The sequence below is a fragment of the Macrotis lagotis genome, chromosome 1 (genome assembly GCF_037893015.1).
Source record: "Macrotis lagotis isolate mMagLag1 chromosome 1, bilby.v1.9.chrom.fasta, whole genome shotgun sequence".
Taxonomy (NCBI): Eukaryota; Metazoa; Chordata; class Mammalia; order Peramelemorphia; family Peramelidae; genus Macrotis; species Macrotis lagotis.
The window spans coordinates 895,204,018-895,229,790 of NC_133658.1; the positions used below are offsets into that span (position 1 = coordinate 895,204,018).

The window sequence follows — 25,773 nt, forward strand, 5'->3', positions numbered from 1 at the left end:
TTTACTTGATTTCCAATTCTTTGCCACCACAAATAGGGCTGCTATAAATATTTTTGTATAAGTAATGTTTTTACCCTTTTTCATCATCTCTTCAGGGTATAGACCCAGTAGCAGTATTGCTGGGTCAAAGGGAATGCACATTTTTGTTTCCCCTCAAGCATAAGTCCAAATAGCTCTCCAGAAGGACTGGATGAGTTCACAGCTCCACCAACAGTGTAATATTGTCCCAGATTTCCCACAACCCTTCCAACAATGATCATTATCCTTCCTGGTTATAATGGCCAATCTGAGAGGTGTGAGGTGGTACCTCACAGAAGTTTTAATTTGTTTTAATTAAGATTTAATTTGCATTTCTATAATAATTAATTATTTAGAGCATTTTTTCATATGGCTATGGATTACTTTGATCTCCTCATCTGTAAATTGCCTTTGTATATCCTTTGACCATTTGTCAATTGGCAAATGGCTTTTTGTTTTAAAAATATAACTCAGTTCTCTGTATATTTGAGAAATGAGTCCTTTGTCAGAATCATGAGTTGTAAAGATTGTTTCCCAATTTACTACATTTCTTTTGATCTTGGTTACATTGGTTTTATCTGTGAAAAAAGCTTTTTAATTTAATGTAATTGAAATCATCTAATTGGTTTTTGGTGATGTTCTCCAACTCTTCCTTAGTCATAAACTGCTCCCCTTTCCATAGATCTCACAAGTAGAGGAGTCCTTGATCTTCTAATCTGATTATAGTATTGTTTTTTATGTCTATGTCCTGTAACCATTTGGATCTTATCTTGGTAAAAGGTGTTAGGTGTTGGTCTAATCTAAGTTTCTTCCATACTAACTTCCAATTATTCCATCAGTTTTTATCAAAGAGGGATTTTTTATTCCAATGGCCAGACTCTGTGGGTTTATCAAACAGCAGATTACTATAATCATCTCCTGCTTTTACACCTAGTCTATCCCATTGATCCACCACTCTATTTCTTAGCCAATACCAAACAGTTTTGATGACTGATGCTTTATAATATAATTTTAGATCAGGTAGGGCTAAGCCACCTTCTTTTGTACTTTTTTCATTAAGCTCCTGGAAATTCTTGACTTTTTATTTCTCCACATGAATTTACTAACAATTTTTTCTAACTCGTTAAAGTAATTTTTTGGAATTTTGATTGGTAAGGCACTAAACAGATAGTTTAGTTTGGGTAGAATTGTCATTTTTATTATATTAGCTCTACCTATCTATGAGCAGTTGATATTTGCCCAGTTATTTAAATCTGATTTAATTTGTGTGAGAACTGTTTTATAAATTGTTTTCAAAAAAATTCTGAGTCTGTCTTGGAAAATAGACTCCCAAATATTTTATATTGTCTTAGGTTACTTTGAATGGGATTTCTCTTTCTAGCTCTTCCTGCTGTTTCTTGCTAGACATATATAGAGAAGTTGAGGATTTATGAGTGTTTATTTTATAACCTGCAACACTGTTAAAATTGCTAATTGTTTCCAGTATTTTTTTGGATGATTTCTTGGGATTCTCTAGGTAGATCACCATGTCATCTACAAAGAGTGAGAGTTTTGTCTCTTCCTTCCCAATTCTAATTCCTTCAATTTCTTTTTCTTCTCTAATTGCTGATGCTAATATTTCTAATACAGTATCAAATAGTAGTGGTGATAATGGGCACCCTTGTTTCACCCCTGATCTTATTGGGAATGCCTCTAGCCTCTCCCCATTGAATATAATGCTTGTTGATGGTTTCAAATAGATACTGCTCATTATTCTAAGGAACAGTCCATTTATTCCTACACTCTATAGTGTTTTTAATAGGAATGGATGCTGTATTTTGTCAAAACCTTTTTCAGCATCTATTGATATGATCATATGATTTCTGATAGGTTTGCTGTTGATATAAATGAGCATACTAACAGTTTTCCTAATATTGAACCAACGCTGCATTCCTGGAATAAATCCTACTTGATCATAATGTATTATCCTAGTGATGATTTGTTGTAATAATTTTGCTAAGATTTTATTTAGGATTTTTGCATCTATATTCATCAGGGAAATAGGTCTATAATTTTCTTTCTCTGTTTTAACTCTTCCTGGTTTAGATAACAGTACCATATTGGTTTCATAGAAAGAGTTAGGCAGAGTTCCACCTTTCCCTATTTTTCCAAAGAGTTTATATAGAATTGGAACCAATTGTTCCTTAAATGTTTGTTAGAATTCATTTGTGAATCCATCAGGCCCTGGAGATTTTTTTTTAGGGAATTCAATAATGACTTGTTGAATTTCTTTTTCTGAGATAGGGTTGTTTAGATATTTAATCTCTTCTTCATTTAACCTGGGCAACTTATATTTTTGTAAATATTCATCCATTTCACTTAGATTATCAAATTTATTGGCATAGAGTTGGGCAAAATAATTTTGAATTATTACTTTAATTTCCTCCTCATTGGTGGTGAGTTTACTTTTTTCATTTATAATACTAGCAATTTGGTTTTCTTGTTTTTTTAATCAAATTGAACAGAGGTTTATCAATTCTATTGTTTTTTTTCATAATAGCAACTTTTGGTTTTATTTATTAATTCAATAGTTTTTTGGCTTTCAATTTTATTAATTTCTCCTTTAATTTTTAGAATTTCTAATTTGTTATTTAATTGGGGGTTTTTGATTTGTTCTTTCTCTAAGTTTTTTTAGTTGCATGTTTAGTTCATTGATTTCCTCTTTCTTCAATTTATTCATATAAGCATTTAGAGCTATAATATATCCCCTGAGAGTCACTTTGAATGAATCCCATAGGTTTTGGTATGTTGTTTCATTATTATCATTATATAGGATAAAATGCTTAATTCTTTCTACAATTTGTTTTTTGGTACACTCATTTTTAAAATGATATTATTCAGTTTCCAATTTGTTCTGGGTCTATATCTCCTTGGCCCAGTATTGCATATGACTTTTATTGCATTGTGATCTGAGAAAGATGTATTCACTATTTCTGCCTTTCTGCAGTTGATCATTAGGTTTTCATGTGCCAATACTTGGTCAATTTTGTATAAGTTCCATGTACTGCAGAGAAAAAGGTTTATTCCTGTCTATCCCCATTCAGTTTCCTCCATAAGTCTACCATATCTAATTTTTCTAATAATATATTTACCTCCTTAACTTCTTTCTTGTTTATTTCATGATTCCATTTATCTTGATCTGAGAGTAGGAGGTTGAGGTCTCCCACTAGTAAAGTTTTGTTGTCTATGTCTTTCTGCACTTCTTTCAACTTCTCCTCTAAGAATTTGAGTGCTATCCCACTGGGTGCATACATATTCAATATTGAAATGACTTTATTGTCTATGGTACCTTTTAGGAGTATAAAATTTCCTTCCGTATATATTTTAACACTATCTATTTTTGCTGCTGCTTTGTCTGAGATAAGGATTGCTACCCCTGCTTTATTTACTTCAGCTGAAGCAAAATATATATTTGCTCCAACCTTTTACCTTTACTCTATATGTATCTCTCTGCTTCAAATGAGTTTCTTGTAAGCAGCATATTGTAGGATTCTGGTTTTTAATCCACTCTGCTATTTGCTTAAGTTTTAAGGGAGAGTTCATCCCATTCACATTCAAGGTTATGATTTCTATTTCTATATTGCCCTCCATGCTATCTTCCCTCCATTTGCATTTTCCCTCTTCCCCCCCTTTATGCATATTCCCCAGTATTTTGTTTCTGAATACCACCCCTTCAGTGTGTTTGCCCTCCTATATAACACGCTCCCCTTTCTTTCCCCTTTCCCTTTTTCCCTTTTGCCTTCCCTTCCTTTTGTTATTTCCCATTTTCCCCCACTCCCCTCCTCTTTCTCCATCCCCCTCCCCCTTTCCCCTTTTAATACTTGAAAGGTTATATGTTTTATAAGTAAACTGAGTATGTGTAGGTTGACTTTAAGGCAACTCTGATGAGAATATTCAGGTGATTCTCCTCTGCTCCCTTAGTCCCCTCTGTTACCATAGGTTTTTTTTGTACCTCTTAGTGTAATGGATTTACCCTATTCACTCCCCTCCCTCCACCAGTCTCTCTCCTGTCCCCCTTTTTAAGGAGGTAGTGTTTTTTTTAGATAAATCTATCTAAGTCATAGAAAATTCTTAGTGTCTTTCCCTTCTAGTTCAGTATATTTTATTGAATAGAGTCAAAATTCCTGAGAGTTATTAGAGTCTTTCTCCCAAGTGGGGTTAAAGCCAGTTACATCCCATTAGGTAGCAGTCTCATGGATAGGTCATGAATGTCCATCATTTCTGGCTAGGTATATTCTCTCTGTTAGAATTACAATTCTCAAGATTTATGAGAATCTTTTTTTCCCCTCATGCTGGGATATAGCCAGTTTCAACTTACCAGATTTCATTTTTTTTCCCTTTTACTGCCCCCCCTTTTTTTCCCTTTTCATGTGTCTCTTGAACCTCCTGTTTGATGTCAAATTTGCTGTTTAGCTCTGGTCTTTGCATCAGAAATTTTGGGAATTCTTCCATTTTGTTAAATGTCCATCTTTTTTCTCTCGAAGAGAAGGTTCAGCTTTGCAGGAAAGTAGATTCTTGGCTGCATTCCAAGCTCCCCTGCTCTTTGAAATATCTCATTACAGGCCCTTTGATCCCTTAATGTTGATGCAGTCAGGTCCTGTGTGATCCTTACTGTGGCTCCTTGATATTTAAATTGTTTCTTTCTGGCTGCTTGCAGGATTTTCTCTTTTATCTGATAGTTGTGGAGTTTGGCCACAACATTCCTTGGTGTTTTCATTTTAGGACCTTTTCCTGGAGGGGATCTATGTACTCTTTCAGTAACTACTTTGGCCTCTGATTCCATGATATCAGGGCAGTTTTCCATCAGTAGATCCTGTAATATTAAGTCCAGGCTTTTTTTCTCTTCAATATTTTTTCTCTTCAATATTTTCAGGAAGTCCTATAATTGCCCCTCCTCGATCTATTCTCGAAGTCAGTGGTTTTGTTGATGAGTTATTTTACAATTGCTTCTATTTTTTTCTATTTTTTGATTTTGTTTAACTGACTCTTGCTGTGTCATGGAGTCATTAGTTTCTGTAGACTCTACTCTTTTGGGGTCGGGGGGAGTTTTCATCATTAACATTTTGCAATTCCGTTTCCAATTGGTCAATTCTACTTTTGAAAGAGCTTTCCATTTAACCAATTGAGGTTTTGAGAGAATTAATTTCTTTTTGCATTAGCTCATTGGAGGATCTGAGAGAATTATATTCATTTTGTATTGGTCCAATTGATGATCTGAGAGATTTATTCTGATTTTGTAATTGTCCAATTGATGATCTGAGAGATTTATTCTCCTTTTGTATTTGTCCAATTGTACTTTCTAAGGTTTTGTTTTCTTGTTGCAAGGTATTAATTGTCTCTCCCAAATTTTTAAGCTCCTTCCATATTTCTTCAAGGATGTCTTTCTGTGCTGGAGTCCAGATTGTTTTCTCCTCAGAGTTTCCAGGTATCTCTGAGTTAGGGTCTTTCTTTTCCAGGAATTTTTCTATGGATCCACCTTTCCACTGACCCTTCTTCATTTTGCTAAGACCTTGAGTTGGGGAGGGGCTGGTTCACAGGGGCTTCGGATCGCTAAAGGCTTTACTCACTGAGTGCAGTTTCTCTGGCTGGCCAGTAGGAGGTGTTGTTGCTTTTTCTGGAGTGTCTGTGACCTTGGTTGAGGCCTTCTCCCTTTGCTTGAAGGGAGGGGTTGGAGCTATTGAATTCTTTTGCCTTCAAACAATGGTGGGCTATGCCCTGGCCTAAGTTCATTCCTCAGCTTGGCTGGTTCTTCTGTTCACACACCTGGGCCTGAGGCAGAATTAGTTTGCATTTGTTTGTTTGGGAAGAGTCCTCAGTTGTAATGGAGGCATGGACTCAAGAGTTCCTCAGATTCGAGGAGCCCAGAGATGGTGTCCGCAGCTCTCCTGCACCAGAACTTTCCCCGCCAGCCCCATTCCCAAGCTCCAGAGGGACAGCACCAACACCAGTGCCTCTGCTCCCCTGCAGACCCAAGCCCCTGTCGTCTAGCCCCACCACTGATCCAGCTGGTCTGGCTCTTGGGCCCTCGGACTCCTGGCTCCAATTCAGCTGTTGATCTGGCTGATCTGGGGCTGATCCTCCCTCTGAGCCCAGACTCACCCGCCCAAATTTGGCCAAAGCTGCTGCCAGAGACAAATCCTGAAGTAGATGTTCTTTCTCCTGGCTTTTCTTTCTGGGTTTTGTGGGTCAGATTTCTTTTAAGAAGTTTGTTTCGGACTGCCGGCCAAGATGGCAGAGAGAAGACAGGCACAGTTCTAAAGTCTCCTGATCTCTTCCCCATCTATCACATGAAACAAACCTCTTAAAATCTTTCAGCTAATGAAGGAGTAAGGTAAGAGCTCAGAGGAGGAATAAGCAGTGGGGTTTGGAAGGAAGTTTACCATCTTCTGATTTCTTTTTTAATGCAATTTTACTGCAAATTTTTCATTAAATTTTGTTGGTGCAACACTATAGGAGTAATATTGTATGGGAATCAGAGCGCTCTATAGGCTTCATGGACTTCTCTGCCACCTTTGTTTGTTTCTTGAACTCTTCCTGACAAAATTTAGACTTTTATCTTATATCCTATAACAATTCATCCTTCCTGAACTCAGGAGAACGCTGGACTGAACAAAGAGCAGAAAGAGAACTATGTATATACATATATATATATATATATATATATATATATATATATATATATATACATATATATATATATATATATATATATATATATATATATATATATATATATATGTGGAGCACAGATAACCTGTGAAAGCACCTGGGAGCCTCTCCTGGAAAACCTAGACATAGATCTTTTCTGATGGGAATAAGCTTGAGCATCAGAGGATTTGGAAAACTTATGACTGCAGGGCCACATCACAGAGGGAAGCAACATGATTAAACAATTGACTTTGGCCAATACAGAGAAGAGTAAACACACCTGGGATGACTCTGCAAAGTCTGTGTCAAAAACATGAGGAGCCAAACAATCCTTCATCAACACATGTCAAAATGTGTATGGAAACACCCACCAGGAGGTGTTATCTATTATAAAGGCTCCATTGCTATTTTTGAAGTTGATGACAAGAACACGAAAGTCACTGCCTGCTAGCCAAACTCTTCCTGAACCATAAAACACTGTATTATGATGTGGAGCTCTTCCTCTTCTATGTCATGACAGAAGCTGACAACACTGGTTATCATCTGGGTACTTCTCTAAGGGGAAAAAATGCATTCTTTAATTACAGTGTTCACTGCATCCTCACCAGACCACAGTACATGACATAAGGTTATGGAAAGATGCTCACTTTAATTATTTCTTTTCCAATGGAGAAGAAAAGGTTGGCTCGCCAGAACCTCCACTGTCTGATTTGGGCCTCATCAGTTTTTGGAGTAACTGGAAAGAAGGACTGTTTTGATAATTTGCATAATTTTCAAGGTAAAGAAATAAGTCAGGAGACTGTTGTGAACCTTGTGGACACTATTAGTACCCTGAAGGCCCTGCAGATGCTCAAGTCTTGGAAAGTGAAGCCCTTGGTTCTACAGAGACAGGACTTGATCCATGAGTGGATAGCTAAAGAGGCAAGGAGATCCAATACCAATAAGATCATGAATCCTAGCTGTTTGAAATGGACCTTCTCAAAATCACTTAAAGTGACTGTGGATCCCTGAGCCAATGAATCCCATTGGTAAGAAACTCCCTTGGGATCCATCTGTCCATTTCTGTTGCTGTTGTCATTGGCATGTACACTATCTTTTGGGAAGGTCATTCCCTCTTGAGACTATAGTGGCTCCCACTTTTTGTGGGAAGGGGGACATGAGCACTGGCTTCCCATATTGGAAACCTATCATGCGGAATAGGAAGTAGTCTTGTTTTTGACTTGATTCAAGTTTATGGAACTTGGTAATAAGGGAATTTGTTGAGAGAACATCTAACCTTGATAAAAATGCAAACTTTCTAACCATTCCAGATGTCTATAGACAGCATGAATGAGTTATCTTAGAATGCAGTGCGTGGTGTTCCCTTTCACTAGGCGTGTTAAAGGTAAACTCCCACTCTTGGTCTCTTCATCCAATAAATTGTTGTGTGTAAACAGGAAACAACTGTAGGCTGCATGTCAGCTGTGAGGAGGGCCTTGGGATACCACACACCAGGAAAGAAGTTCACTTAGTAAGATTCTCTGGATTGCAGTCTAATCTGCATAATTCATTTCCCATTCTCTTGCTTTGACCCACAATCTCTTAAAAGGATCAGCTCTTGTTGGAATCCCCATCTATGAGTCAAAAAGTGAAATGAGAGCCAGAATGGCTCAGGGCCATGCTTAGGTAGGATTTCAACAAGGATGGAACCCAAGACGAAACTCAAGGAGCTGCTCTCCAAGTTGCCCAAGAAAGAAAAAGATAGAGGCAGAAGTCTCAAGCTACTAAGGAAGGGCAGAATAGGGTCTGCTTATATTCTCCCACGTATTACCTATATGACTTTAGGTAAATTATTTTCCCTCAGCTTCCTCATTTGTCTTCATCTCTATTTCCTATAAATCTATATAGATTTTCCTTTCTTTAAAGCCCATCTGTGTTGTTTCTCTGGAAAGAGTACAATTTTCCAGAGAGCAGAGACTTTTAATTTTGTCATTGTGTACCCACAAGCTCAGGCCATGACCAAGACACCAGAGACCCCTATGCTGTGTGTGTGTGTGAGGTGGACATTTAGTAAAGGAGACAGTCTTTATAATGTGATTAAAATATATCACAAAATCCATAGTTTCATGTGAAAAGTATATTGATTTATTGACAATTTAGAATAAGTAACTAAACACATTCACTTTTTTGAAATACAGTAACTGAAAACACGGAGCCCATACTTAGCTGACATGATTGTCTAAATCTGGATGACTGTTGAAGCCCGGTATAAAAAATTATACTTCAATTTGCAGTCCAAATTCATCTGATTTTCTCTTTCCCTGTGTCTCTGTCTCTGTGTCTCTTTCTGTCTTCATCTATGTCTCTATTTCAATCTGTCTCCTCTGTTTCTGTCTCTCTCTCTCTCTCTCTCTCTCTCTCTCTCTCTCTCTCTCTGTCTCTGTCTGTCTGTCTCCTTTATTATCCTGCCTTCAACCTATCTTTTCATCTACCTCTCCCCTAAAAATGATCCTTTATATATTTAGCATGAATTTGAATTTATTTATTGGTGTGGATATTATATTACCCTGGTAAAATATAATTTCCTTAAAAGCAGAAACTCTGCTTTGGTTTTTTGTTTTTTTGTCTTTTTTATCTCCAATGCCAGTCTTACACCTTTAAAATTTATTTTTGTGATTTCTGGCCAAGATGGCAGAGAGAAGACAGGCACACTTCTAAAATCTCCTGATCTTTCCCCATCTTTAACATGAAAAAACCTCTTAACAGAAATCTGACCCAGAAAACCGAGAAAGAAAAGCCAGGAGAAAAAACATCTACCTCAGTATTTGTCTCCTGCAGCAGCATTAGCTGAATTAGGGTCAGTGAGTTTGGGCTCAGAGGGCAGTTCAGCCCCAGATCAGCCAGATTAGCAGCTGAAGTGGAGCCCGGAGTCTGAGGGCCCGAGAGCTGAACCTGTTTGATAAGCGGTGGGGCTAGACAGAAGGGGCTTGAGTCAACTAGGGAGCAGAGGCACTACTGTTAGTGCTGTCCCTCTGGAGGTTGCCGACAGGGTCAGGGGAGAGCTCTTGCGCAGGAAAGGTGTGGATACCATCCCTGGGCTCCTCTGGTCTGAGGAACTCAGAGTCCAGGCCTCCATTGCTGCCAAGGCCTCTTCCCAGAACAAAAATTTACAGAAGAATTCAGCCTCAGGCCCAGGTGTGTGAGCAGAAGAATCAGCCCAGCTGACAATTGAGATTGAATGACCTCAGGCTAGAGTAAAGCCCACATTGATTGAAGGCAAAAGAATTCAATAGCTCCAACTCCTCCCTTCAAGCAAAGGGAGAAGGCCTCAATCAAGGTCATAGAGACTCCAGAGAAATCAACCACCTCCTACTGCCCAGACAGAGAAATTGGATTCAATGAGTAAAGCCATTAGCAAACCCAAGCCACAGTGAACCAGCTACCCCCAACTCAAGGTCTTAGCAAAATGAAGAAGGGTCAGCGAAAACGTGGATGCATAGAAAAATTCCTGGAAGGGAAAGACCCTAACTCAGAGAGACCTGGAACCTCTAAGGAGAATAAGATCTGGTCTTCAGCACAGAAAGACTTCCTTGAAGAAAAAAGGAAGGAGCTTAAAAAAATCAACTGGAAAATTTGGCAGAGACAATTAATACCTTGCAACAAGAAAACAAATCCTTAGAAAATACAATTGGACAAATACAAAAGGAGAATAATTCTCTCAAAACCTCAATTGGTCAAGGAGTTGCAAAATTGGAATTGGAGTTGCAAATTGGAAAAGGAGTTGCAAAAGGTTAATGAAGAAAACTCCTCCCTAAAAAAAAAGAATGGAGTCTGCAGAAACTAATGACTCCATGAGACAGCAAGAGTCAGTTAAACAAAATCAAAAATAGAAGAAATAGAAGATAATGTAAAATACCTCATCAAAAAAACCACTGACCTTAAGAATAGATTGAAGAGGGGCAACCTGAGAATTATAGGACTTCCTGAACACATTGAAGAGGAAAAAAGCCTGGACTTAATATTACAGGATCTAGTAATGGAAAACTGACCTGATATCATGGAACTGGAGGGCAAAGTAGTTATTGAAAGAGTACATCCATGCCCACCAGAAAAAGATCTTAAAATGAAAACACCAAGGAATGTTGTGGCCAAATTCCAGAACCATCAGATAAAAGAGAAAATTCTACAAGCAGCCAGAAAGAAACAATTTAAATATCAATGAGCCACAGTAAGGATTACACGGGACCTGGCTGCATCAACATTAAGGAATCAAAGGGAATGAAACAAGATATTTCAAAGAGCAAGGGAGCTTGGAATGCAGCCAAGAATGTACTATCCCGAAAAGCTGAGCCTTCTCTTCCAGGGAAAAGATGGACATTTAACGAAATGGAAGATTTCCAACAATACCTGATGAAAAGACCAGGACTAAATAGAAAATTTGGACATCAAACAGGAGGTTCAAGAGACACATGAAAAGGTAAAAAAAAGGGTGGTGGTAACAGGAAAAAAAAACTGCTACCCAGTAAGTTAAAACTGGCTATATCCCAGCATGCGGAAAAAGATTCTCATAAATCTTGAGAATTGTAACTCTGAAAGAGAGAATATACCTAGCCAGAAATGATGGACATACATGATCTATCCATGAGACTGCTAACTAATGGGATATAACTGGCTTTAACCCCACTTGGGAGAAAGACTCTAATAACTCTCAAGAATTTTAAATCTATTAGATAGAATATATTCAACTAGAAGTGACAGATATTCAGAATTTTCTATGATTCAAATAGAATGATCTAAAAAAAACACAACCTCCTTATAAAGGGGGACAGGAAAGAGACGGGAGGAGGGAGGTGATTGAATGTGGGTAAAACTCATTCCACTAAGAGATACAAAATACCTATGGTAATAGAGGAGAAGAACGGAGCAGATGAGAAGCACATGAATCTTCTTCTCTTCAGGCTTGGTTTAGTCAACCTACACATATTCAGTTAACTTATAAAACATCTAACCTTTCAGGTATTAAAAGGGGAAAGGGGGAGGGGGACAGAGAAAGAGAAGGGGAGTAGGGAAAAAAGGGAATCAACAAAAGGAAAGGAAGGGAAAAGGGAAATGGAAAAGGGGAAAGAAAGGGGAGCGGGTGATATAGGAGGGCAAACACACAAAGGGGGTGGTATTCAGAAGCAAAATACTGGAGAATATAGATAAAGTGGGGGGAAGGGGGAAAAATACAAACAGAGGGAAGATAGCACGGAGGGCAATAAATAATTAGTAATCATAATTTTGAATGTGAATGAAATGATCTCTCCATTAAAATGTAAGTGAACAGCAGAGAGGATTAAAAACCAGAAGCCTACAATATGCTGGTTACAAGAAACTCATGTGAAGTAGAGAGATACATATAGAGTAAAGGTAAAAGGTTGGAGCAAAATATATTTTGCTTCAGCTGAAGTAAATAAAGCAGGGGGTAGCAATCCTTATCTCAGACAAAGCAGCAGCAAAAATAGATAGCATTAAAAGAGATAAGGAAGGAAACTATCCTCCTAAAAGGTACCATAGACAATAAAGTTATTTCAATACTGAATATATGCACCCAGTGGGATAGCATCCAAAATCTTAGAGGAGAAGGTGAAAGAACTGCAGGAAGACATAGCAAAACTCTACTAGTAGGAGACCTCAACTTCCCACTCTCAGATCTACATAAATCAAATCATAAAATAAACAAAAAAGAAGTTAAGGAAGTAAATAGATTGTTAGAAAAATTAGATATGGTAGACTTATGGAAGAAACTGAATGGGGATAGAAAGGAATATACCTTTTTCTCGGCAGTACATGGAACTTATACACAAATTAGCCATGTACTAGGACATAAAAACCTAATGAACAACTGCAGAAAGGCAGAAATAGTGAATACATCTTTCTCAGATCACAGTGCAATAAAAGTCATGTGCAATATTGGGCCAAGGAGATATAGACCCAGAACAAATTGGAAACTGAATAACTTCATTTTAAAAAATGAGTGGACCAAAAGAGAAATTATAGAAAGAATTAACCATTTTATCCTAGATAATGATAATAATGAAACAATATACCAAAACCGATGCGATTCATTCAAAGTGGCTCTCAGGGGATATATTATACCTTTAAATGCTTACATGAATAAACTGGAGAAAGAGGAAATCAATGAACAAAACTTTCAACTAAAAAAATTAGAGAAAGAACAAATCAAAAATCCCCAATTAAATTCCAAATTAGAAATTCTAAAAATTAAAGGAGAAATTAATAAAAAGCAAAAGCAAAAAAAAACTATTGAATTAATAAATAAAACCAAAAGTTGGTATTATGAAAGAACCAATAAAATTGATGAACTTCTGGTCAATTTGATTAAAAAAAGAAAGAAGAAAACCAAATTGCTAGTATCATAAATGAAAAACGTGAACTCACCACCAATGAGGAGGAAATTAAAGTAATAATTCAAAATCATTTTGCCCAACTCTATGCCAATAAATTTGATACTCTAAATGAAATGAATAAATATTTAAAAAATATAAGTTGCCCAGGTTAAATGACGAGGAGATTAAATACCTAAACAACCCTATCTCAGAAAAAAAATTCAGCAAGCCATCATTTAACTCCCTAAGAAAAAATCTCCAGGGCCTGGTGGATTCACAAGTGAATTCTACCAAACATTTAAGGAACAATTGGTTCCAATTCTATATAAACTCTTTGGAAAAAATAGGGAAAGATGGAACTCTGCCTAACTCTTTTTATGAAACCAATATGGTTCTGTTACCTAAACAAGGAAGAGTTAAAACAGAGAAAGAAAATTGTAGACCTATTTCCCTGATGAATATAGATGCAAAAATCCTAAATAAAATCTTAGCTAAATGAGTACAACACTAGGATAAAACATTATGATCAAGTAGGATTTATTCCAGGAATGCAGGGTTAGCTCAATATTAGGAAAACTGTTAGTATACTCAATTATATCAACAACAAGCCTATCAGACATTATATGATCATATCAATAGATGCTGAAAAAGCTTTTGACAAAATACAGCATCCATTCCTACTAAAAACACTAGAGGGTGTAGGAATAAATGGACTGTTCCTTAGAATAATGAGCAGTATCTATCTGAAACCATCAACTATCATTATATTCAATGGGGAGAGGCTAGAGGCATTCCCAATAAGATCAGGGGTGAAACAAGGGTGCCCATTATCACCACTACTATTCAATATTGTATTAGAAATGTTAGCTTCAGCAATTAGAGAAGAAAAAGAAATTGAAGGGATTAGAATTAGGAAGGAAGAGACAAAACTCTCACTCTTTGCAGATGACATGATGGTTTACCTAGAGAATCCCAAGAAATCATCCAAAAAAACTAATGGAAACAATTAGCAATTTTAGCAAAATTGCAGGTTATAAAATAAACCCTCAGAAATCCTCAACTTTTCTATATATGTCTAGCAAGATACACCAGGAAGAGCTAGAAAGAGAAATCCCGTTCAAAGTAACTTCAGACAACATAAAATACCTGGGAGTCTATTTGCCAAAACAGACTCAGAATATTTTTGAAAACAAATACAAAACACTTCTCACACAAATTAAATCAAATTTAAATAACTTGGCAAATATCAACTGCTCATGGATAGGTAGAGCTAATACAATTTAATATGATATGATAAGATATGATATAATATAATATAATATGATATGATATGATGATATGATATATGATATGATATGATATGATATGATATGATAAAAATGTAAAAAGTGCAAAAGAAGGTGGCTTAGCCCTACCTGTTCTAAAATTACATTATAAAGCATCAATCATCAAAACTGTTTGGTATTGGCTAAGAAATACAGTGGTGGACCAGTGGAATAGACTAGGTGTAAAAGCAGGAGATGATTATAGTAATCTGCTGTTTGATAAACTCAAAGAGTCCAGCTATTGGGATAAAAACTCCCTCTTTGATAAAAACTGCTGGGATAATTGGAAGTTAATATGGAAGAAACTTAGATTAGACCAACACCTCACACCCTTTACCAAGATAAGATCCAAATGGTTACAGGACTTAGACATAAAAAACAATACTTTAAGCAAATTAGGAGATCAAGGACTAGTTTACCTGTCAGATCTATGGAAAGGGGAACAGTTTATGACCAAGGAAGAGTTGGAGAACATCACCAAAAACCAATTAGATGATTTCAATTACATTAAATTACAAGGCTTTTGCACAGATAAAAGCACTGTAACCCAGATCAAAAGAAATGTAGTAAATTGGGAAACAATCTTTACAACTAATGATTCTGACAAAGGACTCATTTCTAAAATATACAGAGAACTGAGTCATATTTTTAAAACAAAAAAGCCATTCCCCAATTGACAAATGGTCAAAGGATATGAAAAGGCAATTTACAGATGAGGAGATCAAAGTAATCCATAGCCATATGAAAAATTTCTCTAAATCATTAATTACTAGAGAAATGCAAATTAAAGCTGCTCTGAAGTAGCACCTCACACCTCTCAGATTGGCCAATATAACCAGGAAGGATAATGATCATTATTGGAAGGGTTGTGGGAAATCTGGGACACTATTACACTGTTGATGGAGCTATGAACTCATCCAACCTTTCTGGAGAGCTATTTGGAACTATACCCAAAGGGCAACAAAAATGTGCATATCCTTTGACCCAGCAATAGCACTACTGGGTCTATACCCTGAAGGGATGATGAAAAATGGTAAAAACATCACATGTACAAAAATATTTATAGCAGGCCTGTTTGTGGTAGCAAAGAATTGGTAATCAAGTAAATGTCCTTCAATTGGGGAATGGCTTAGCAAACTGTGGTATATGTATGTCATGGACCACTATTGTTTGTGGGTACACAGGCTATTCTAACAGCCATGACACAAATCATCTGGCATGCTGCCCTGAGAGATAAGTGTGAGCTGGAGTCTTTGGGAGCCAGAATCCTTGGGAGCTGGACATTCCGCCCCACTGACCAAGAGCACTAGACACAGCTGTGCCTTATCATCTCCTCCCTAATGTATCCCCCATCCTATAATGCAAGATGCTGCATGTACACCCTGTTTTCATCCCTCCAATTACCTCATTATTCCTTCTTCTACCCTGGAAGACCTAACAGTATATATGTAATAACTAAGCAGTAATAAAATTGAGCTGGAGGCATAAGGCAGTAGTGGCTTGACTCCTTATTCTCAGCTCCTCTCCTGGAGGAAGGTTGCCCCTGTGGGCCCCAAGGAAGCAAGCCACAACAATTTTTCTATTAGAAACCAAGAGGAGTGGGATTTCAGGGAAGCCTGGAGGGATTTGCATGAACTGTTCCTAAGTGAGATGAGCAGAACCAGGAAAACACTATATACCCTTACAGCAACCAAGGGGGTGATGATCAACCTTGAAGGACTTGCTCAAGGACTATTCCCTTTAATTTAGGGGGGAAAACTGATATCTTATTGTCTGATCTTGTTATCTCTTCTACTTTATGTTTCTTCTTTGAGGATATGATTTCTCTCTCATCACACTCAATTCAGATCAATGTACAACATGGAAACAATGCAAAGACTGACAAAGTGCTTTCTGGGGGAGGGAAGTAAGATTGGGGGAAAATTATAAAATTCAAAATAAATAAAATCTTTAATTAAAAAAATTATTTTTGTTCAATTGTGTTTGACTCTTCAAAACTTCATCTGAGGTTTCCATGACAAAGATATTCTAGTGATTTGATATTTTCTTCTCTAGCTCATTTGGCAGATGATGTAACTGAGGCAAACAAAGTTGAGTAGCCCAGGGTCATACAACTAGTGTCTGAAATCAGATTTGAACTTGGTTTTTCCTGTCTCCAGTACCAGGCTCTACCCACTGTGCCAGCCCTAGCTACTCAGATAAAGACATGCATATCAAGAATGCTTAATAAGTTTCTGTTGTATTAAATTGACCCTGTGTCGTAGGAATGTAATTCTGAATAAAGTCTAAATCACAAGCTTTGATTGTTCCTCTACCTTCACTCCCCATCAACCCATTCTTCCTGACTTGTGTTTTCCCTGTTCTCCCATGCCAGTGACTAACAAAGTCAGCCTAGATGGAGTCTAAGATTCCGGATCTATTCTGGCCTCAATTTACTGCATGTCAGAGTAGGGTGGAACCTTAGGGACCAGTTTGACTCTTGGTGCACTCACTATCTCTATGAACTCGGACCAGTCGTTATGTTTCCACATCTATACATAAAGAAATAGGACTAGGTGATCTTTAACTTTCTATTTGAAATTGTCCTCCTAGCTTTCAATCCTATACTTTGAGTTCCCTCCTAGCTCTGATATTTTATGTCCCAGAGTTCTTTTTTAATTCTCACATTCTAAGCACTTGTTTTAACAGTTTGGATTCTTTGGTTCTCTGGCTTCTAGTATGGATTACTACCACCCTAATTTTCATGGTAAAACATAGTAAAGCATCCTAAATTTCAAAGATTGCCTTGATAGCTTCCTGAGTCTAATCTAGGGTTTGTATATATGGCAGTATTTGGGTAGTACTAGGGGAAGAGTTGGGCTGGAGTAGAGGGGCTTCTGCAGGGAAGTATCCTGTCCCTTGTTCTTGATGTTGACTCTTTGATAATTTTAGGTTGCAAGGTTAAAGGGACATGCAGTACAATGAGCAGTGCCCTATGTGTTCCTTGAGATTCTAGGACTTACAAGCAAACCAGAGTGGTCTGAAAGAGTGTCTCCTGTGTAGAGTCTGTGATCCTGGTAAGAAACTTTTCAGGGGTCTTGGGGTCAGCCAGGATCCTGGACCTAACTCAAAACCTGCCCTCTCCTGGGCTCTGATCTGACTTTCCTCTAACATATCTAGTCTAATGCCTCTGTGATGAATAAAAAGAATAGAGGGACATGGTTCCTGGGTAATTTAATCATATTATTAATAATACTATCTCAGTTATGAAAAAAGGATGGTCATTTGGTCATTTATTTTAGATCAAAGACTCCTAATAAACTCACAGTTTATATAACCCTTCAAAAGAGTAGTTATTCCTAAGGGGTGCCAATGAACTCTCATTGGTTAACACAATGGAAGATGGGCTATATTAAAATGAGAATTTTTGTCTATGTGACTTGAGTTATTCAAATCTTGCTCAAGGAAACATCAAATTCCATATCACCTTTCATAATAAAAAGGATACCAAGCTAGACTTGTCTGAACAAACCCAATGAGCAAGAACATACCCATTGGCCCAATTAGAATTTCTTTTACCATCTGATTAGATATTGATCTGAATAGATCTTTAAGACAAATTTCCCACACTGGTGGGTTTCTGGATGAGAAAGCAGAAAAGTAGGAAAACCTTGGACCTGATCCAATAATTGGTTATTAAATATAAGAGAGAGATAGTCATTTATCATAGAAAAGAACGATTAACTGTATTGCCTTTCTTGGGTCTCAGAGTGTAGATTGACCTATCTACATTCCTTCACAAGTCCAGACCCTGCTGCCAGTCTCCAGAGCCAAAAGAATTTGTATTAAGCCAACTTCTATCATATTAAAAACCAATATTGAACACAGCAGAACATTTATATCTGACCATGCCCTGGAAGAAGTCAAATGGCAAAAGAACAATGAACTGTGTGCCCACAAGTGAGACTGAATGCCCCATAGATAATTCCTCCTCTGGTGCCTTGTATCTCTGTGTGTGTGTGTATGTGAGGGAGTGAGAGAGAGAGGTAGCACCCTGGATCAAGTGCATTCACTGGGACGTATTGACACAGTGTTATGTAACTGGAAGCCAATCAGTTAACTCAGTTGTGTTCGTACCTTTACAATCACCTTGAACTCTGCAAAAGCTTTACTTCAGTGGTTATGAAACTAAAAGTAGGAAGCCGCCTCATGTCTGATCAATTCTATCTCCACATTTTTCACCTCTAGCTTCTCTTTTTTTTCCAGACCATCCTTTACATAACTGATCAAATAATCTCCTTAATAGTAAATGCTTAATAATGTTCCAACCCTGTTCTACAACCTTCAGTGCCCTACTCCCATTGCTCATTTTAAAATATAGCTTCCATAACTTGGCATTTAAGGACTTCCACCATCATCTACCTGCCTTTCTGGCCTTGACATCACTTCCTTCCACCCAGTTTTTACATATTAATTTTATAATACATGGATTAAGCAGATACAGATTAATAAAACATAAAACAGGAACTTATTTACTTTATACAATGACTTCTAAAATATTTTCCAATATTAAGGGAGTATAATTAAACCATGGTTCTCTTTTAATTCAGCTTTTACACTTAGCATTTGAATTTTGACTTCAGAAACTTTACAAAAAGGAGAAATGTATGGCATTTTTCCTGTTTGTTCTGATTCTTCTCAAAATGATCAATATGATATAATTATACATGTATAACCTATGTTAGATTACTCACTATCACAGGGAGGAGGGAAAGAGAAATTATAAAAGGAAGTTTGGTGAACAGAAAATGACAATGTGAGCTGTCCCAAATTAAGACAGGAGACTTTACAAAACAGTGGGTTCCTCCTCCTTTTAATTTTCAAATGGAAGGTAGAAGACCACACATGGGGCAGTTATATGGCCGCACGGCTAGGTAATCATTAAGTGTCTGAGACTGGATTTGAACCCAGGTACTCCTGACTTCAGGGCCAGTGCTTTATCCACTGCACCACCTAGCCACCCTGTATCCAACTCCTCATGAGTTTAGAAAGTGTTTGAGGCTGGATTTGACCTCATGAAGATGATCTTCCTGATTCCAAACCTGGTGGTCAATGCACCATGGAGGGTACCATCTTGCTCTCCTGACCCAAGACTTGGGTTTTATTTACTAGACTGCAGTGTCCTGATTGATTCTATCCTATGAGGACATCAGATGTCATCTCACGAAAACTTGATCCCCAGAAATTAGGGAGTATGAGCTCAGTGAAAGACATTTTCTTTAGCTAACAAGTTAGCAGAAAGGAGAAAATTAAAGAAAACAATGAAGACTGATACACAGCAACAGAAATCTTCTCAGAAGAACCAGCCCCTTTCTAGAAATTCAAGGAGGAAGCCATATGATTGACTTATTGCCTATCAAGTAACATGAAAACATCTTAACCTTCGAAACCCTCTAGCTCCCACCCCTTCTTTACCCATGTTAACCCCATATCAGACCTTTCATTATTCCCCAGATCCACATTTATGAATTTCAGTCTCAGTGACTAATTTTTTCCCATGCAATTAAATTGCCGGTCCAAGCAGCTAGAGGTCAAAGGGCCAATTCACAATAGAGTCTGCAGAATTGTTGGGTAATCTGTGGGGAGAGATTCCAGGATCCCAAACAGTTAGAGGCCGAAGGGCCAAGCCCAAGGGGTTAGAGGCCAAAGGGCAAAGTAGAAATGTCTTGAAGTGCTAGCTGAGAGCTCTGGGGTATAAACAAAGTAAATAAATCATCCTAGGAGTAATTCCAAGAGACAGCATTAGGCTATAAAAATGGGAGGGTCAAATTCAAAGCGTAGCAGCTGTATTAAATTATTGCGATCCCTCCCTGAAGTGCTGGGAGATAGTCCCTTGGGACTTCAACTTTAGTAATTGGAATAAGGAACTAAAATATCAGGGAAAAGTGCAGAAAATAATAAAATGCTGTTAACTTTTTATCTTCCCTAATTTTTCACTGATTCTGTGTTGCTAGAAAGCTTTCTCCTCCCCTCCCTCCCCCACACTTGCCTGGTCTTTTTTTGTTGTTATCTCTTGACCTTGGGAGAGAAACAGGAGCAAAAAGGGAATTCCCTTCCCTTCAGGAATTACCAGGGGATTTTTGAAATGTCAGCAGGAAAGTGCTACTCCACTAGGGTGAGACTGGAGCACAGTCAGCACAGTGCAGACCCAACAAACAAATCAGGAGTAGACCTCAGGCTTCACTGAAACAGCACCAACAACTGTGTCCAGATCAATCAGTCTATTGACAATAAGGGGGTAGAAGGAGTTTACAGGGGTCTCTTTGCTATCCCTATGTGGCTTTGACCATATTTACATCTGGTTCAGTTTGGAGTCCCAGTCCAAGGAATTGAACAAATGAAAAAGGAAATACAAAAGATCAATGAAGAAAATAATTCCTTAATATATAGAATGGAGTAAAGGAAAGTTGATGACTGTGAAAAATCAAGAAACAATGAAATAGAACCAAAAGAATGGAAAACCAGAAGAAAATGTGAAATATCTCATTGGAAAAAAGCAATTGAACTGGAAAACAGATCCAGGAGATGTAATTTTAAAATTACTGGACTACTTGAAAACTATGACTAAAAAAAAAGTCTAGACATAATTTTTCAAGAAATTATCAAAGAAAACTACCCTGATATTCTAGAAACAGAGGATAAAATAGAAATCAAAAGAATGCACCAATCACTTCCTGAAAGAGGATCCCAAAATGAAAATGCCAGAAATATTATAGTCAATTTCAGAGCTTTCAGGTTAAGGAAAAAGTACTGCAAGAAATCAGATAGACACGATTGAATTATCAGAGTCTAAGTCAAGATAATACAAGATTTAGCAGGAAAGATTTACATTAAGGGATTATAGGACTTGGAATATGATATCCTAGAAGACAAAAGAGTTTGAATTATATCCAAGAAACAACTACCCAGCAAAATTGAACTTACTATTTAGGGGAAAAGATGGATATTCAATGAAACAGGGAAATTTTTAAACTTTTCTGATGAAACGACCAGACCTGAACAGAAAATTTGATTGACAAATATAAGACACAAGTGAACCGTAAAAAGGTAAACAGGAAAGACAAACATAAGGACTTAATGATGTCAAACTGCTTATATTCCTACATAGGAAGATGATACTGACAACTCAAATGAAATTTTTCATTTATAAGGAGAGTTAGAACAAAATATATAAACAAGGCAAGAGTAGAAGTTGAATTTGAAGGATAACATATTTAAAAAGATGGAGTTAATGGATGAAATAAAAATGTTCTGAGGGAAAGGGGGAGGACGAATGGAGTAAGTTATTTTACATAAAAGATGCAAGAAAAAGACTTGCAGTGGAGTGGAAGAGAGGGAAGTAGAGGGAGAGTTAGTAAATCTTACTCTCATCATAATTGATTCATAAAGGCCATAACACACACTCAATTGGGTTTAGAAATATATCTTACCCAAGGAAAGGGAAGTAGAAAAGGAGAGGAATAGGAGAAAGAGGGTGGGGGTAGGTGATAGAAAATACAGAAGATGGTAGGAGGGGGTAACCAGATACAAAACAGTTTTGAGGAGGGAATGAGTGAAAGGAGAGAGAATAGCGGAAATAGAATGGAGGGAAATAGAGTTAGTGATAGCAACTGTGGGGAAAAAAACAATTTGAAATTAGTTTCTCTGATAATGGCCTCATCTTTCAAACATAGAGAAGAAAGTCAAATTTTACAAAAATAAGAACCATTTCTTGATTGATAAATGATCAAAAGATATAAACAGTTTTCACATGAGGCTATCAGTGGTTTCTATTTAAATCATTTTTTTGAAATTGTCCTAACTCACTATTGATAGGAGAAATGTGGGTCAGATTGGCTAATAGGACACAAAGAGAAAAATGACAGCTGTGGGAGGGAATGTAGGAAAAAATGAAAAATTACTGCACTGTTGGAGGAATTATGATTCCACAATTCTGTAGAACAATTTGGAGCTATGCCCAAAGGGCTATAAAACCATGGATACCCTTTGACCTAGCAATACCTCTAACAACTCTATATTCTGGAAGAGATGAAAAACCAGAAGGAAAAGGACCTTTTTTGTATAAGAATATTTATAGAATCTCTTTTCAGATGGCAAGGAACTGGAAGTTGAAGGGATACCCATCAGTTGAGGAATGGCTAAACAAACTGTGATATGTGATTAGGTCAAAATGCTATTCTAAGAAATGATGAATAGGATTCTCTCATTAAAAAAATTTGCATGAACAAATGCAATGGGAAATGTTATATATTAAAAATAACAGCAATGTTGTGGGATGATCCGTTGTAAATGACTTAACTTTTCTCAGCAATGCTGGGATGAAGAGATCTATTAAGGACTTAAGATAAAGAATACAATTCAACCCAAAGGCAGAGCTCATGGTGTCTGAATAGTTTGAAGCATACATTTTGAAAGTTATTTTTTTGAGGTTTCTCTTTTTTGGAGGAGTGGGTTTGTTTACTTTTACAACATCAATATTGTGTTAATGTTTTTCATGACTACATATATAAATCTATATTATATATATATAAAATCTACATTATATATATATATAATCTATATTAAATAACTTGCTTTTTCCAATTTCTCTGATGGACTTATGATAATGAAAGCTATCTATCCCAAAGACAGAGCTGATGGTGTCTGAAGAGATTGAAGCATACATTTTTTTCTTACTTTAGTTTTCTCACGGTCTCTCTTTCTTCATGTAGGGAAATACTTACTTTTACAGCCTGACTAATATAGTATTTTTCATGGTTATACATTTTTTAAGAATTAGAAAATTATTTATTTTGAGTTTTACAAATTTTCCCCCATTCTTGCTTTCCTACCCCCCCCACAGAAGGCATTCTGTTAGTCTTTACATTGGTTCCATGTTATACATTGATCTCAGCTGAATGTGATGACAAAGAAATCATATCCTTAAGGAAGAAAAATAAAGTATGAAATAGTAAAATTACTTAATAATGTAATGGGTTTTTTCCCTAATTTGACAGTATTAGTCTTTGGTCTTTGTTCAAAGTCCATACTTCTTTCTCTGGATACAGATGGTATTCTCCATTGCAGATGGCCCAAAATTGTCCCTGGTTATTGCACTGAAGGGATGAGCAAATCCATCAAGTTTGATCATCACCCCCATGTTGCTGTCAGGGTGTATAATGTTTTGTTTTTAAGGAAAGAAGTCTCCTATTTAATGGAAAGATGAATTTAGAAATCACTGGCCAAGTTGATGCATTAAGGGATTGTCATCACAGATCAAAGGAATATGGAAAGGATATTCTCAAGTTCCCAGGCAGCAACATTAGGAGAAAATTGTCAGATCAATCAAATCAACTGATCAGTCCATAAGTTTGGGAAAAGCCACTAGCCCTTCTTTGTATGACATAAGTTGAAATGCAAAGATGAGTGTCAGGAATCTGAGTAGGTATATTTTCGGACATAAAATGAAAGAATAAATAGAATTACAGAAGCTTCCATCTAGGGTGCAGTGGATGGATCCCTGGACTCAGAGTCAAAATGATCTGGGCTCATTAAACCTCTGTCATTCTAGATGTGTCTTTGGGCAATCCATCAATGAGCATGCACTTATTAAGTATCTACTGTATACCAGGTTCTGTGGGAGATTCTAAAGCTACAAGTACAAAGAATAAACAAACCTCTCCTCTCAAGAATCTCATATTCCAACAGGAGACACAAAGAGTATCTTTTCACCAGTTTGCTGCTCAGTCCTGAAGTTTCCCCTGCTCCCCTCTCCATTCTCTTTTTTTCTTGTAAATGTAGAACTTTTGCTTTTTTCTTTTTTTATATGTTGCTCTTTTTTATTAAAGGTTTTATTTGAGTTTTACAATCCCCCCCCCATCTTACTTCCCTCCTCACCCCCACCCCACCACGGAAAGCAATCTGTCAGTCTTTATTTTGTTTCCATGTTGAACTTTGACCCAAATTGAATGTGATGAGAGAGAAATTATATCCTTAAGGAAGAAACAAAAGGTATAAGAGATAACAAGATGGGTTTTTTTCCCTTAAATTAAAGGGAATAGTCCTTGAACTTTATTCAAACTCCATGGCTCTTTATCTGGATACAGATGGCATTCTCCTTTGCAGACAGCCCATAATTGTCCCTGATTGTTGCACTGATGGAATGAGCAAGGCCATCAAGGTTGATCATCACCCCCATGTTGCTGTTAGGGTGTACACTGTTTTTCTGGTTCTGCTCATCTCACTCAGCATCAGTTCATGCAAATCCTTCCTGACTTCCCTGAATCCGCATCCCTCCTGGTTTCTAATAGAACAATAGTGCTCCATGACATACATATAACACAGTTTGCTAAGCCATTCCCCAATTGAAGGATGTTTACTGGATTTCCAATTCTTTACCACCACAAACAGGCCTGCTATAAATATTTTTGTACATGTGATGTTTTTACCATTTTTCATCATCCCTTCAGAGTATAGACCCAGTAGTGGTATTTCTGGGTCAAAGGGTCACATTTTTGTTGCCCTTTGGGAGTAATTCCAAATTTCTCTCCAGAAAGGTTGGATGAGTTCACAGCTCCACCAACAGGGTAATAATGTCCCAGATTTCCCACAAGGCTTCCAACAATGATCATTATCCTTTCTGGTCATATTGGCCAATCTGAGAGGTGTGAGAGAGGAATCTCTGAGGTACCTCAGAGAAGCTTTAATTTGCATTTCTCTAATAATTAATGATTTAGAGCAATTTTTCATATGGCTATGGATTGCGTTGATCTCCTCATCTGTAAATTGCCTTTGCATATCCTTTGACCATTTGTCAATCGGGGAATGGCTTTTTGTTTTTAAAATATGACTCAGTTCTCTGTATATTTTAGAAATGAGTCCTTTGTCAGAATCATTAGTTGTAAAGATTGCTTCCCAATTTACTACATTTCTTTTGATCTTGGTTACAGTGGTTTTATCTGTGCAAAAGCTTTTTAATTTAATGTAATAGAAATCATCTAGTTTGTTTTTAGTGATGTTCTCCATCTCTTCCTTAGTCATAAACTGCTTCCCTTTCCATAGATCTGACAGGTAAACTAGACCTTGATTTTCTCTCCATTCTTTTAAGATTGCTTAGATTCCAACTTCTTTCCCATTGTAGTCTGTCTGTTGTATTTCCTGTTAGAATGTGAACTGTTTGAGAGCAAGGATTGAGGGATCTTGAATCACTGAATTCAGCTTGTTCTCTGTCAGATTTTATTGTTGTTCAGTCATTTTCAGTTGTGTCTGACTCTTTGCGATCCCATTTGTGATTTTTTTTGGCAAAGATACTGAAGTGATTTGTCAGTTCCTTCTCTAGTACATTTTACAGATAAGAA

The 25,773-nt window shown here is 37.0% G+C and overlaps 1 protein-coding gene and 1 pseudogene across 1 annotated transcript in view; both read left to right on the top strand.

The window, feature by feature from the left end:
• Positions 1–5,886: 5,886 nt before the first annotated feature.
• LOC141508458 (histone acetyltransferase KAT7 pseudogene) lies at positions 5,887–8,148 on the top strand (annotated as a pseudogene).
• LOC141508464 (uncharacterized) overlaps positions 7,862–25,773 on the top strand; it is a 66,872-nt gene continuing 48,960 nt past the window's right edge. Inside the window, 2 exon segments of the mRNA XM_074217119.1 lie at positions 7,862–7,908; positions 9,734–9,879. Of these exon segments, the coding sequence (XP_074073220.1) occupies positions 7,862–7,908; positions 9,734–9,879 (193 nt within the window).